At 36.1% G+C, this 14,348-nt stretch overlaps 1 protein-coding gene across 5 annotated transcripts in view; it reads right to left on the bottom strand.

The window, feature by feature from the left end:
- The window catches only part of RAB3GAP1 (RAB3 GTPase activating protein catalytic subunit 1), a 134,879-nt gene that overhangs the window by 89,319 nt on the left and 31,212 nt on the right, over positions 1-14,348 (bottom strand). For all 5 annotated transcript variants that reach the window (XR_004623449.1, XR_004623450.1, XM_034654475.1 and 2 more), the window contains exons 4-5: positions 13,890-14,022; positions 10,833-10,911 (exon numbers count right to left, since the gene is read on the bottom strand). Coding sequence is in view for 3 of the 5 variants with exons in the window: in XM_034654475.1 (XP_034510366.1) it covers positions 10,833-10,911; positions 13,890-14,022 (212 nt within the window). In the remaining 2 variants the exon portion in view is untranslated. The remainder of the gene's footprint in view (positions 1-10,832; positions 10,912-13,889; positions 14,023-14,348) is intronic.

Below are 14,348 nucleotides of genomic sequence, written 5' to 3'. Positions count from 1 at the left end.
ATTAAATTTATTTAATTGAAAAGAGAGAATGAGAGAAAGAGAGAGAGCACAAGATGGGGGCAGGTCAGAGGGAGAAGCAGGAAGCCCAATGCGGGCCTCAATCCTGGGACTCCAGGATCATGACCTGAGCCAAAGGCTGTCGCTTAACCAACTGAGCCACCCAGGCGCCCCCACCAGGTCTCTTTTAACAAGCACTCCTGAAGCCACCAGGCCCTGAACAGTACATGACCTCCTCTTTATAAATCTGTAACTCTCAGGAGCAGGAAACGTAACAGGCTCTCCTAACACAGAGAAGATAGAGACCTAGACAAAATGCCAAGACAGGGGCGCCTGAGTGGCGCAGTTGTTAAGCATCTGCCTTCAGCTCAGGGCGTGATCCCAGCGTTCTGGGATCGAGCCCCACATCAGGCTCCTCTGCTAGGAGCCTGCTTCTTCCTCTCCCACTCCCCCTGCTTGTGTTCCCTCTCTCGCTGGCTGTCTCTCTCTGTCAAATAAATAAATAAAATCTTAAAAAAAAAAAAAAAGCCAAGACAGAGGAATTCGGCCAAAAGGAAGAACAGGAAAAGGTTATGGTCAGGGGTCTAATCCAAACAGATATAAGTAATATGTCTGATCCAGAATTTGAAGCAACAATCATAAGGATACTATCTGGGCTTGAGAAAACCTTAGAAAACAACAGGGAGTCCCTTACCGCAGACCTAAAAGACCTAAAAACTAGTCAGGCTGAAATGAAAAATGCAATAACCAAGATTCTAAACCAACTGGATGTAATGAATACAAGGATGGAAAAATCAGAGGAATGAATAAGTGACACAGTAGACAAAATTATGGAAAATAATGAGGGTGAAAGAAGACGGAAAGATAAATATTAGATCAGGATGTAGACTTAGGAAACCCAGGGGTTCCATAAAGCATAAGGACATTCATATCATAGGTATGATGAAGAAGAAAGAGAAGAAGAGAGGGAAAATGTATCAGAAGGTTTATTTGAGGAAATGATAGTTGAAAACCTCCCTAACGTGGGGAAGGAAACACATCCTAATCCAGGAGGCACAGAGAACTCCCAAAATCAACAAAGGCAGGCCAATACCAAGAAATACCATAGCTAAATTTGCAAAATATAAAGAAAAAAATCCTAAAAGCAGCATTATAAAAACAAGCCCCTAACTTACAAGGGAAGACAAATAAGGTTGGCAGCACATCTCTCCAGAGAAATTAGCAGGCCAGAAGGGAGTGGCATGATACATTCAACATGCTGAATGGGAAAAATACGCAGCCAAGAATACTCTATCCAGCAAGGCTGTCATTCAGAATATAAAAAGAGACAAAGAGTTTCCAAGATAAACAAAAACTAAAGGAGTTTCTAACCACTAAACCAGCCCGGAAAGAAATTTGAAAGGGAACTCTTTGAGTGGGAAAGACCAAAAGCAACAGAAACTATAAAGGAACAGAAAATCTTCAGAAACAACAAGAAAACAAGTAATAAAATGGCATTAAATTCATATTTATCAATAATTACTCTGTATGTAAATGGACTAAATGCTCCAATCTAAACACATGGGGTATAAGAATGAAAAAAAAAAAAAAGATCCATCTATATGTAGCCTACAAGAGATTCACTATAAACCTAATGACACCGGCAGATTGAAAGTGAGAGGACAGAGAACCATTTATCATGATAACAGACATCAAAAGAAGACAGAGTAGTCATATCAGACAAACTAGATTTTAAATGAAAGACTGTAACAAGAGATGAAGGACAGTATATAATAATAGAGGAGACAATCCAATAAGATCTAACAAGTGTAAACATTTATGCCCCCAACTTGGGAGCACCCAAATATATATATATAAAACAATTAATAAACATAAAGGAACTCATTGATAATAATATCATAATATAGGAGGGAACTTTAATACCTCACTTACATCAATGGATAGATCATCTATGCAGGAAATCAACAAGGAAACCAACGGCTATGAACGACACACTGGACCTGACAGACTTAACAGATACATTAAGAACGTTTCATCCTAAAGCAGCAGAATGCACATGTTTTCAAGTCCACAAGGGACATTCTCCAGAATAGATGACCTACTAGGTTACAAATCAGGCTTCAATAAGTATAATAAGACTGAGATCATACTATACATATTTTCCAACAACAACGCTATGAAACTTGAAGTCAATCACAAGAAAAAATGTGGAAAGGCAACAAATTGAGGTTAAAGAACGACTAAAAAATGAATGGGTTAACCAGGAAATTAAAGAAATTAAAAAATACATGGGAACAAATGAAAATGAAAACATGACAGTCTAAAACCTTTGGAGTGTAGCAAAAGTGGTCATTAGAGGGAAGTATACAGCACTACAGACCTACCACAAGAAACAAGAAAAATCTCAAATACACTCCCTAACGTTCACCTAAAAGAGCTAGAAAAAGAACAACAAAGGAAGCCTCAAGCCAGCAGAAGGGAAATAATAAAGATTAGGGCAGAATTAAATGATGTAGAAACAAATACACAAAAAACCAACAGAACAATGAAACCAGGAGCCGGTTTTTGACACAATTAATAAAACTGGTAAACCCCTAGTCAGACTTATCAAAAAGAAAAGAGAAAGGACCCAAATAAATAAAATCATGAATGAGAGAGGAGAGAAATCAACACTACAGAATATAAAAGACTATTATGAAAAATTATATGCCAACAAAGACAGCAATCTGCAAGAAATGGACAGACTCCTAGAAACTTATAAACCACCAAAACTGAAAAAGGAAGATAAAGAAAATTTGAACAGATCAATAACCAGAGAAGAAATTGAATCAGTAATCAAAAATCTCCCAACAAACAAAATTCCAGGGCCAGATGGCTTCCCAGGAGAATTGTACCAAACATTTAAAGAAGAGCTAATACTCTCAAAATGTTTCAACAAAAGAAATGGAAGAAAAACTTCCAAACTCATTCTATGAGGTCAGCATTACTTTGACTCCAAAACCAAAGAAAGACTCCACTAAAAAAGAGAATTATAGGCCAATATCCCTGATGAACATGGATGCAAAAATTCTCAACAAAATACTAGCAAATTGAATCCAATGGTACATTAAAAGAATCATTCAATTAATTAATTAATTAACTTAATAAAAGAATCATTCACCACGATGAAGTGGGATTTATTCCCAGGATGCAAGGGTGGTTCAGTGTTCGCAAATCAATCAAGGTGACATACCACATTAATAAAACAAAGGATAAGAACCATATGATTTTCTCAACTGATGGAGAAAAAGCATTTGACAAAGTACAGCATCCATTCCTCAACAAAGTAGGGATAGAAGGAACATACTTCAACATCATAAACAAAAGACCCACAGCTAATAACACTCTGAATGGGAAAAAAACTGAGAACTCTTCCTCTATGGTCAGAAACAAGACATGGATGTCTACTTACTACTGTTACTTAACACAGTATTGGAAGTCCTAGCCTCAGCAATCAGACAACAAAAAGAAAAAGAAGGCGTCCAAATCAGCAAGGAAGAAGTGAAACTTTTACTCTTCACAGACAACATAATACAGAAAACCAAACTAGAGAGAGAGAGAGAGAGAGAGAGAAAGAAAGAAAGACAGACTCCACCAAAAAATTGCTAGAACTGATACACGAATTCGGTCAAGTTGCAGGTTACAAAATCAACATACAGAAATCTATTGCATTTCTATATACCAGTAATGAAGCAACAGAAAGAATAGATCCCATTTACAATTGCACCAAAATCCATAAGATACCTAGGAATAAACCTAACCAAAGAGGTAAAAGATCTGTACTCTAAAAACTACAGAACACTTAGGACAGAAATGAGACAACACAAAGAAATGGAAAAGCATTCCATGCTCATGGACTGGAAGAAAAATATTGTTAAAATGTCTATTACTACCCAAAGCAATCTACACAGTTCATGCAATCCCTATCAAAATACTACCAGCATTTTCCATACAGCAATCCATTGTTTCAAAGAGCAAAGAATCCTAAAAATCCTAACAGACCCCAAATAGCCTAAACAATCTTGAAAAAGAAAAGCAAAGCTGGTGGCATCACAATTCCAGACTTCAAGTTATATTACAAAGCTGTAGTGATCAAGACAGTATGGTACTGGCACAAAAAAGACACATAGATCAATGGAACAGAACAGAAAACCCTGAAATGGACTCAACTATATGGTCAACTTATCTTCAACAGAGGAGGAAAGAATATCCACTGGAAGGAAGACAATCTCTTCCACAAACGGTGTTGAGAAAACCAGTCAGCAACATGCAGAAGAATGAAACTGGACCACTTTATATACCATACACAAAAATAAATTCAAAATGGATAAAAGACCTAAGGAAACCATCAAAATCCTACAGAACACAGGCAGCAACCTCTTTGACATCGGCCGTAGCAACCTTTTCCTAGATATGTCTCCTGAGGGACTGGAAACAAAAGCGTGAAAGATTCTGCACAGTGAAGCAAACAATCAACAGAACTAAAAGGTAACCTTCAGAATGGGAGAAGATATTTGCAAATGACATATGTGATAAAGGGTAGTATCCAAAATCTATAAAAAACTTGTCAAACTCAACACCCAAAAAGCAAATAATCTTAAGAAATGGACAGAGGAGGGGCGCCTGGGTGGCTCAGTTGTTTAAGCATCTGCCTTCAGCTCAAGTCATGATCCCAGGGTCCTAGGATGGAGCCCCTATCCAGGTTCCCTGCTCGGCAGGGGGCCTGCTTCTCCCTCTGCTGCTCCCCCTCCTTGTGCTCTTTCCTCTCTCTCAAATAAATAAAATCTTAAAAAAAAAACAAACTGACATCCCAATTCCTACTTTAAAAAGAAAGAAAGAAATGGGCAGAGGACATGAACAGACATTTTTCCAAAGAAGACATACAAATGTCTAACAGACACACGAAAAGATGCTCAACATCACCCATCATCAGGGAAACGCAAATCAAAACTACAGTGAGATATTACCTCACAGCTGTCTGAATGTCTAAAATTAACAGCACATGAAACAACAGATGTTGGTGAGGATGTAGAGAAAGAGGAATCCACCCACACTGTTGGCAGGAATGCAAACTGGTGCACTCACTCTGGAAAACAGTATGGAGGTTCCTCAAAAAGTTAAAAACAGAACTACACTACAATCTAGCAACTGCACTACCAGGTGTTTCCCAATTCGAAGGGACACATGCACCCATGTATTTATAGCAGCATTATCCACAATAGCTAAATTACAGACAGAGCCCAAATGTCCACTGACTGATGAATGGATAAAGAAGTTGTGGTTTAGCGGAGCCTGGGTGACTCAGTTGGTTAAGTGTCTGCCTTCAGCTCAGGTCAAGATCCCAGGGTCCTGGGATCGAGTCCCACATCGGGCTCCTTGCGCAGCGGGGAGCCTGCTTCTCCCTCACCTGCCTCTCCCTCTGTTAAAAAAAATAAATAAAATATTTAAAAAAGAAGTTGTAGGGCATACACACACACACACGAATATTATTCAGCCATAAAAAGGAATGAAATCTTGTAATTTACAATGACTTAGATGGAGCTAGAGTGTATTACACTAAGCAAAATAAGTCAGAGAAAAGCAAATACCATATGACTTCACTCATGTGTAATTTAATAAAAGAAAAATGAACATGGGGGAGAGGAAGAAGAGAGAGGAAAACCACAAAACAGACTCAACCACAGAGGACAAACTGAGGGTTGCTGGAGGTGAGGTGGGCAAGGGTATGGGTTAAAAGGGTAATGGGTATCGAGTGCACTTGCAATGAGCACTGAGCGCTGTATGTAAGTGATGAATCACTAACTTCTACCCCTGAAACATTACACTATATATTAACTGACTGGAATTTAAATAAAAACCTGGAGAAAAAAATCTGACAAAACACATATAGGATCTTTATGCTGAAAACAGTAAGACACTCATAAAAGAAATCAAAGAAGATGTAAATAACTGGAGAGACCATGTTCATAAAATGAACAACTCTGCATAGCAAAGAGGTCAATTCTCCCTAAACTATCCAGAGATTTAAGGCAATTATAATCAAATTTACAGCAGGACTTTTTGTAGATATAAATAAACCAATTCTAAAATGTAAATGGAAAAGCAAAGGAGCTAGAAAAGTCAAACAACTGTGAAAAGTAGAAATAGAGTTGGAGGAATCACACCACCTAAATTAAAACTACAGAAACCAAGAGCATCCAGACATATACCCAGACAAATATGGCCAAATGATTTTTGACAAAGACATAAAAGTCAGTCAATGGAGAAAGGAAGCTCGTTTCAACAAATGATACTAGAACTGAACATTCATTTGCAAAAGAAGAACCCTGACCCAAAACTCTCACCTTATACAAAAATTAACTTGAAACAGGTAACAGATCTACATACAAAATACAAAACTTCTAGAATAAAACACAGAATTGGCCATATGATCAAAATTAACATCACTAGTGATTAAGTCATGTTGATAACATGACCCTCTGATATGATGTGATGAAAAAGGCAATTCACCTCAATGGTATTCTCTCCAAAATCCCACAATCCAACTGTTATCAAAAGCAAAACAGAGACAAACCCAAACTCAAGGACATTTACAAAATACCTGACTCAAGCTCCTCGAAACTGTTAAGGAGATGAAAAATAAAGACTGAGAAATTTTCAAAGACCAGAGACGAAACAAACTAAAAAGACATGATGACTAAATGCTTGGATCCTAGAACAGAAAATGGACTTTAGTGGAAAAACTAGTTAAAGTTAAGCTAATAACAACACACCAATGTTGGTTTCTCAGTTTTGACACATATATCATGGTTAATATAAACTGCTAACGGCAGGGAGAGCTGGGTGAGGATATACCAGAACACACTGCACTATCTTTGCAACTTTCTATAACTGTAAAATACATCCAAAAAAATTTAAGTTTATTTTTAAAACATAGGAGAAAACTTTGGGACCTGGTGCAAAGGGTTCTTAGACATGGCACCAAAACAGGACCCATAAAGTAAAAAATTAGTAAACTGACAGAACACCACACCTATTACAATGGCTAAAATAAAAAACACTGGCACCAAGTGCTGATGAGTAAAACGAGCAACTGGAACTCTCATACATTGCTGGTGGAAATGCAAAATGGTTCAGTCACTCAGGAAATCAGTTTGGCCATTTCTTTTTTTTTTAATTAAGTTTTTAATTCCAGTATAGTTAACAATGTTATACTAGGTTCAGAAGTACAATACAGTAACTCAACAATTCCATACATCACCCAGGGCTCATCATGACATATGCACTCTTGAATCCCCATCACCTATTTATCCATCCCCCCACCCGCTTCCCCTCTGATAACTGTAAGTTTGTTCTCTATAATTAAGTCTGCTTCCTGATTTTTTTTCCCTCTTGCTTGCTTTTGTTCCTTAAATTCTGTGAGTGAAGTCGTGTGGTATTTGTCTTTCTGACTTATTTCACTTAGCATTATAACCTCTAGCTCCATTCATGATGTTGCAAATGGCAAGATTCACTTCTTTTTTAAGGCTGAATAATATTCCTCTCTGTGTCTGTGTGCATGCACATGCACACACGTGCCATATTTTCTTTATCCATTCATCTATGATTGGACACACTTGGGCTGCTTTCCTATTTTGGCTATTGTAAATGATGCTACTATAAACACAGGGATCCCTTTGAATAAGTGTTTTAGTATTTTGGGGGTAAATACCCAGTAGTGTGATTATTGGATCATAGGGTAGTTCCATTTTTAACTTTTTGAGGAACCTCCATACTGTTCTCCCCAATGGCTGCACCAGTTTGCATTCCCACCAACAGTGCAAGAGGGATCCTTTTTCTCCACATCCTCGTCAACACTTATCATTTCTTGTGTTTTTGACTTCAGTCCTTCTGACAGGTGTGAGGTGGTATCTCATTGTACTCTTGATTTGCATTTCCTTGATGATGAGCGATGTTGAGCATCTTTTCACATGTCTGTCTGGCCATCTGGATGTCTTTTTTGAAGAAAGGTCTGTTCATGCCTGCCCATTTTTTAATTGGGCTGTTTTTTGGGTGTTGAGTTGTATCAGATCTTTATATATTTTGGATGCTAACCCTTTATGGGATAGGTCATTTGCAAATACCTTTTCCCATTCAGAAGGCTGCCTTTTAGTTTTGTTGACTGTTTCCTTCATTGTGCAGAAGCTTTATATTTTGATGCAGTCCCAGTAACACATTTTGGCCATTTTTTATAAAGCTAAAAATAAAAATTCCCATATGACCAGCAATCTCAACTTAGGTATTTAGACCAGTGAACTAAAAACGTACTTTGACACAAAAATCTGTTCACATATATTTGTAACAGCTCTATTCATAAACGCCCAAACTTAGGAACAACCCTAATATCCCTCAACAAGTGAATGAATAAACAAACTGTGGTACACCCTTACAAGAGAATACTACTCAGCAATAAAAAGGAACAAGCTGCTGATACAGAATTACTTAAAAGAATCTTGAAAGCATTACATTGAAAGAAACGAGTCTCAAACAGTTACTATAACATTCCATCTCTATGACATTCTTGAAAGGACAAAGCTATCAAAACTAAAAATATATCAGTAATTGCCAGAAATAATGGACAAGAAGAGTTTTTTGGGAGGTTACACAACTGTTGTACATCCTGATTATGGTAGTAGTTTTAAAAAACCTATACATACGTGTTGAAGTTCAGTGAACTATTCATTTAAAAAAAAAGTCAATTTTACTATATGCTAATTTTTAAAATAAAAAATGTTTAAAGGTTAAAAAAAACTACAAACAAGTGATTTTCATTAATATAATAAAGAAATATATCACTAACAAATACTTCATTAATACATAGAAAGGTTTATTTACTCAACAAATATTTTTCAACTATGGACTATGTGTCAAACCCAATTTTTAGGAAATAAATATTAAAAAGCTGAGAATGAGTATGTTTTGTCTGTGGAATGGACATGAATTGGGGAAGAGTAGATGTCAGACTGTAGTGGGTTACATAATGTTCCCTCAAATTCATGTCTATCTAGAAGCTCTAAAAAAAAAAAAAGAACAGAAATTATATAACAGCATTTAAAGTTTGATAAACATGCTATGTACAATTATCTTACTAACTCCTCACAGTTACTCTTAAAGGTGCATATTATTTATTATTCTGTCTTTATCAACATAGAAACCAAATCAGAGAAATTAAGTAATTTGCCCAAAGTTGACAATAAGTACTTGAGCTAGAAATTAAACACAAATGTGTCTAATTCAGTGTCTGGCCAAACAGTAGGCATTCAATTAATGTTGAATGAAAGACTACATGCAAAGTCATGCTCTATGGTATCATACTGCCTTCTGATGTATTCTGTCATTTTAAATCTATATATTCTTATTTTAAAAGATCAGAAGAGAATCTGGATGGATTAAATTAAATGGCAATGTACTAAATTCTCTTATATTTGTTTAAGTTGTTTAAGTTCACAGTTTTTAAAAGATCACACTAAAATGACAGGCATACTTATGAAACAATATCCAGTTTATCTGCATTTGCAATTAGTTTTTTTTAGTGTGCTACAGTCTACTTGCTATAGTATCCACACTAGAATGAAGAAAAAAGAAGCAAAGATACCGTTTTTTCCTTTCTTAGAAATTCTTTAATAAAAAATGAAGGGTGCCTGGGTGGCTCAGGTGGTTAAGCATCCGACTCTTGATTTCAGCTCAGGTCGCGATCTCAGGGTCCTGGGATCAGGCCCCGCAATGGCTCCTTGCTTAGCCGGAAGTGTGCTTGAAGGCTCTCTCTCCCCCTCTCCCTTTGCCCTTCCCCCCACTTGCACATGCATTCTCTCTCAAATAAATAAACCTTGAAAAAAAAAATCAAGAGACCAACTCACACCAACAGACTAAATACAAATTTATTTTAACCAGGTCTCCTTTCTTGACCATACACATGTCACACTTGAGACATTTTGGTGGTGGTATGCTTCAGCACCACCCCTACCAAAGTAAGATAAAGACCTTTTAAGTGTGATGTACTTCTTATATTAATTTATCACATTTATAATTTACATACAACTGAGTCATGATGTTATCATGTAACTGAGATCAACATTTTATTTCAATTCAATTTTCAACAATACCTATTAAGTTTTCTATGATATGTAAATGCTCTATGCTAGTCCTCAGAATTATAGTTAGGCTCCACCTGAGATTATGAAATATACTGTGCAGAAAAGAGTTAACAGCAGGCCTGTGACTACTATCCTTAGAATGGCCTGCATGCAAGGCTGATCTTTGGCAGGCTTCTAGGAATTTGGATTTGGACAGGGTTCTCAAAAAATGCTCCGATAAGAGTTAACTGTGCTTAAATTGTTCATACAAACAATGTGGTTTATGCTAAACACCTGCTCTCCTTCTGGGAGTCTGAACTTTTGTTATGTACCAGTCACAGGGTACCAGCCCCAAAATATAAACCCTGAGAGCTGAGCCTCTATAACAAGCTTCCCTGGTAAAAAACATTTCATACGTGTTGTCACAACTTGTTGCTAAGGATTAAGTATGTTCTGTGTGACTCCATTAGGCAAGGACTCAAACACGAGTTCCTCCAAACTTTGCCTCAGGCACTTTTCCCTGTGTTGATTCTGTTTGCAGACTGTCGCTGTAATAAATCGTAGTTAAGTGCAACCATATGCTCAGTTTTAAGCGTCTTCCTAGCAAATCACTGAACCTGGGGGAGTTGTTGGGGTCTCCCCAACACACATACTAAAAGTTACCTGAGTAAAACGTATACCTACCATCTTACCAGGCAATGTGCTCTTGGAGGAAAGTCATTATTCATACACAACAAATCCTGCATAGATTGTGGAATAACATCTACAAAAACATTTAATAAGGAAAAAATTAGTATGTTCATTCTAAGGCAAAATTTTGTAACATGACTGAAAAAATCACATTATGTAACATGTCTTGCTAGTCCATGTAGTTTTGCAATTGCTTAAGGATTTATATCTAGGACTAGCTATAAAATTTGGGAGTGAGACAGATGTCTCTCTCCCATTGTCTTTCATTTTTAAAAAGCCAGCCTCTAAAAACAAAAACATTATTCCTACATGTATAATATTTTCTTTTCTTCTAAGTCATGACTCAAACGTTTCCTCATCCTTCCTAGAAAGCCATGTTTTATCTGTTCTTCTTGGTTTGCTCTTGTCTCTAGTTTTCTTCAAAATTCTACTTAAGAGTCCTGTCAACACCTTATCACCTCCTATGGCTAGTCTTTGCTGGCCTCTGGCCATCTTCAGTGTTCTTATTAAATCACTTACCAGCTTCCCACTTACTACGCATGCATCTTTAAGCACCTGTACTGCCATTTATAATAAGATAATGACATAAATGATCCTTATTTATTCATAAATGCATAATAAATTCAAAGCATAAAGAATATTTGTTCATAAAAAAACTTCCTTTTGCTGTATAGACATAATTCCTTACAAATTTATATTTTGTTAATTTTCAAAAAGAATAAATAGGAGAACACTGATAACTTGATGCTTTAACTGAAGCAATGAACAACCCCAACAAATAAAAGATCAGTGCTCAAATCTTCTGACCACTGATGCTATAGTTTTAAATGTGTATCTCCAAATTAAATGAGTTGATGGTTTACGTGTAACTTCTACCGTTAGGTACAGCTTTAATCACAACCAAATTAAAACTGCACAATACATATACACATGCAATAATGACTTTAACTAACTTAAATGCATTCATCTTCTTTCATATCACAGTCCCCTATGTGAGTTCATCTCAGAAACACTGATTCTTAGCCTCATCATTTTAACAGCTCTCCTTAATGTATGATCTTTCCTCAAATTAACAGCACTCAAGGGGCGCCTGGGTGGCTCAGTCCTTAAGCGTATGCCTTCAGCTCAGGTCATGATCCCAGCATTCTGGGATCCAGCCCCGCATCAGGCTCCCTGCTCAGCGGGAAGCCTGCTTCTCCCTCTCCCACTCCCCCTGCTTGTATTCCCGCTCTCGTTCTCTCTCTCTCTGTCAAATAAATAAATAAAATCTTTAAAAAAAAATTAACAGCACTCAAGATTTCTCTACCTTTAACAGTTTCTTCACATTGGTCAGCAGAGTGTTGGACCAGGAAATCTCTGGGCTATTATCAGACATCCCACCAGTTGCACATATTTCCCTCATCCCCTTACTCCTAAAGTACACATGTTCATATTCTAGTGTAATTATTTTATTTTACTGTATAATTGTCTTACATATGTGTATAGATGGTCAATGCTATCTGTCCTAGTTTATGAATCTAAATGCAGATGCTAACTACTTTATTGTTTCTAAGGAAAATGCATATAATACAAAAGGTAATGTAATTTTATTCCTATACAAGAAAAGGCACAAATATTTCAGGCCTACACTTAAAAATGATCATCTGTTTTGACGAGAAAAACTTTTTTTTTCTTAATTTATTTTTTCAATTGAAATATAATTGACATTTAACATTACATTACTGTCAGGTATACAACATAACAACTCATTAATCGTATACACTGCAAAACGATCACCATAAGTCTAGTCGAAATCTGTCACCAGTTAACAACAAAAATTTCCTTGTCTTAAGAACTTTTACAATTTACTCTCTGAGCAACTTTCAAATACACAATACAGTACTATTAACTACAGTTACCATGCTGTACATTAACTACATCCCCATGACTTATTTATTTTATAACTGTAAATGTGTACCTTTTGACCCCTTTCATCCATGTTGCGCAACCCTCAACCTCTGTCTCTGGGAACCACCAATCTGTTCTCATAAATATAAGCCTGGTAAGTTCAGTTTTCATTTTTGTTTTTTTTTTTTAGATTCTACATATAAGAGAGATCATACAATATCTGTCTTTCTCTTATTCCACTTAGCATAATGCCGTCAAATGCCCTGAAAAACTAACACATCCTGCATATTTATTTTTTGAGTGAGGGAAGAAGGGTATTTGACCGACAGCTCCAAAACTCATATTTTTTCAACACCCTGCTCTCTCACTATTATATGCTACTCTATCTCAAGACAAATTTTGGATGATTTGACCTATGAACAACTTTAAGAGCACCATTCAGAGATCTGGAGCAATGTAACCTATTAATAACCACAAGCACCATGTACTAAGTACCTAGCACAGGCCAGGTACTGATATAGGTGCTCACATACAGTATCTCATTAAATCTTCCCATTAATCTTCCAGATGTTATTACTTCATTTTACAAGTAAGATAATTCAGATTTAGAAAGGTCAAGTAACTAGTAAGAAGAACCTGAATTTTAATCCACTTGATCTGACTACAAACTCGGGGGTAAAACCAAAACACTACACTGACAAATCAGATAGTAACTTTTATTTTTACATCCTTCAAATTCCAGCTTAATTGCTTAATTCTTCATTACATCTTCTCTGCTCTCTCTCAATTAGAACTGATCGTTTCTTCTCCGAACTTCAGTAGCACTTTTTCTGTGCTCTGGGATGGCACTTTTCATTTTCTATCTTCCACTACTGTTAGTTATTTATAGACCATACCTTCCTTACTGGACTGTAAATTTCTTTTAACTCTGGGTTAAAAGTGCACTCAATAAATATTTGCTAATCTAATTAATTTTGAAATGAATGCTACTATGATTGTTCCTCTAAAAAGTTCATACTCTGTTTCATATGTAGTGAAACAAGTTGGCAAATATAAAACATCTCCAGGGGACACTACTTTTAAGTAAGAGAACTAAATTCATAATTCAAAATTATAATCACTCTTACAGTTCAAGAGTTTCAAAATATGTAGTTAACAACTTACCTTCCAATACTTCATCTTTTCCCTCTTTATCAGTGGAGTCTTGTACAAGATAATGATGAGTGACTGAGAACTTGAAGTCAGCAAAGGAAATTTCATCTGATTTCTCTTCCCATGTGCCAGAAGTAAATATACCCTATATTTAACAATAAAATGGGAAAACATCCATGTTTAAAAAGAAAATTCCCTTAGAATATCAACTATCAAGTGACATACAAAATTATAATTTTTGAATAATTTTTGTGAGACAAATATATAAAATCAAGATGATACAGTAAGTCCCATGCCTTACATACCATAAAAAAAAACCTCCCTACCATTAGCAAAATCTGACTTACTTTTAGCTGAAAATGGTAACATTTTATAAATTTTAAAATTTAGAAAAAAAATATGGCAATAAAATATACTTTCATTATAAAAATCTCAAATCCAGTAATACCACTACATAGTACAGAGCATTAC

This window comes from Ailuropoda melanoleuca, chromosome 2 (genome assembly GCF_002007445.2).
Source record: "Ailuropoda melanoleuca isolate Jingjing chromosome 2, ASM200744v2, whole genome shotgun sequence".
NCBI classification, from domain to species: domain Eukaryota; kingdom Metazoa; phylum Chordata; class Mammalia; order Carnivora; family Ursidae; genus Ailuropoda; species Ailuropoda melanoleuca.
This window is presented reverse-complemented; position numbering and strand designations above follow the sequence as displayed.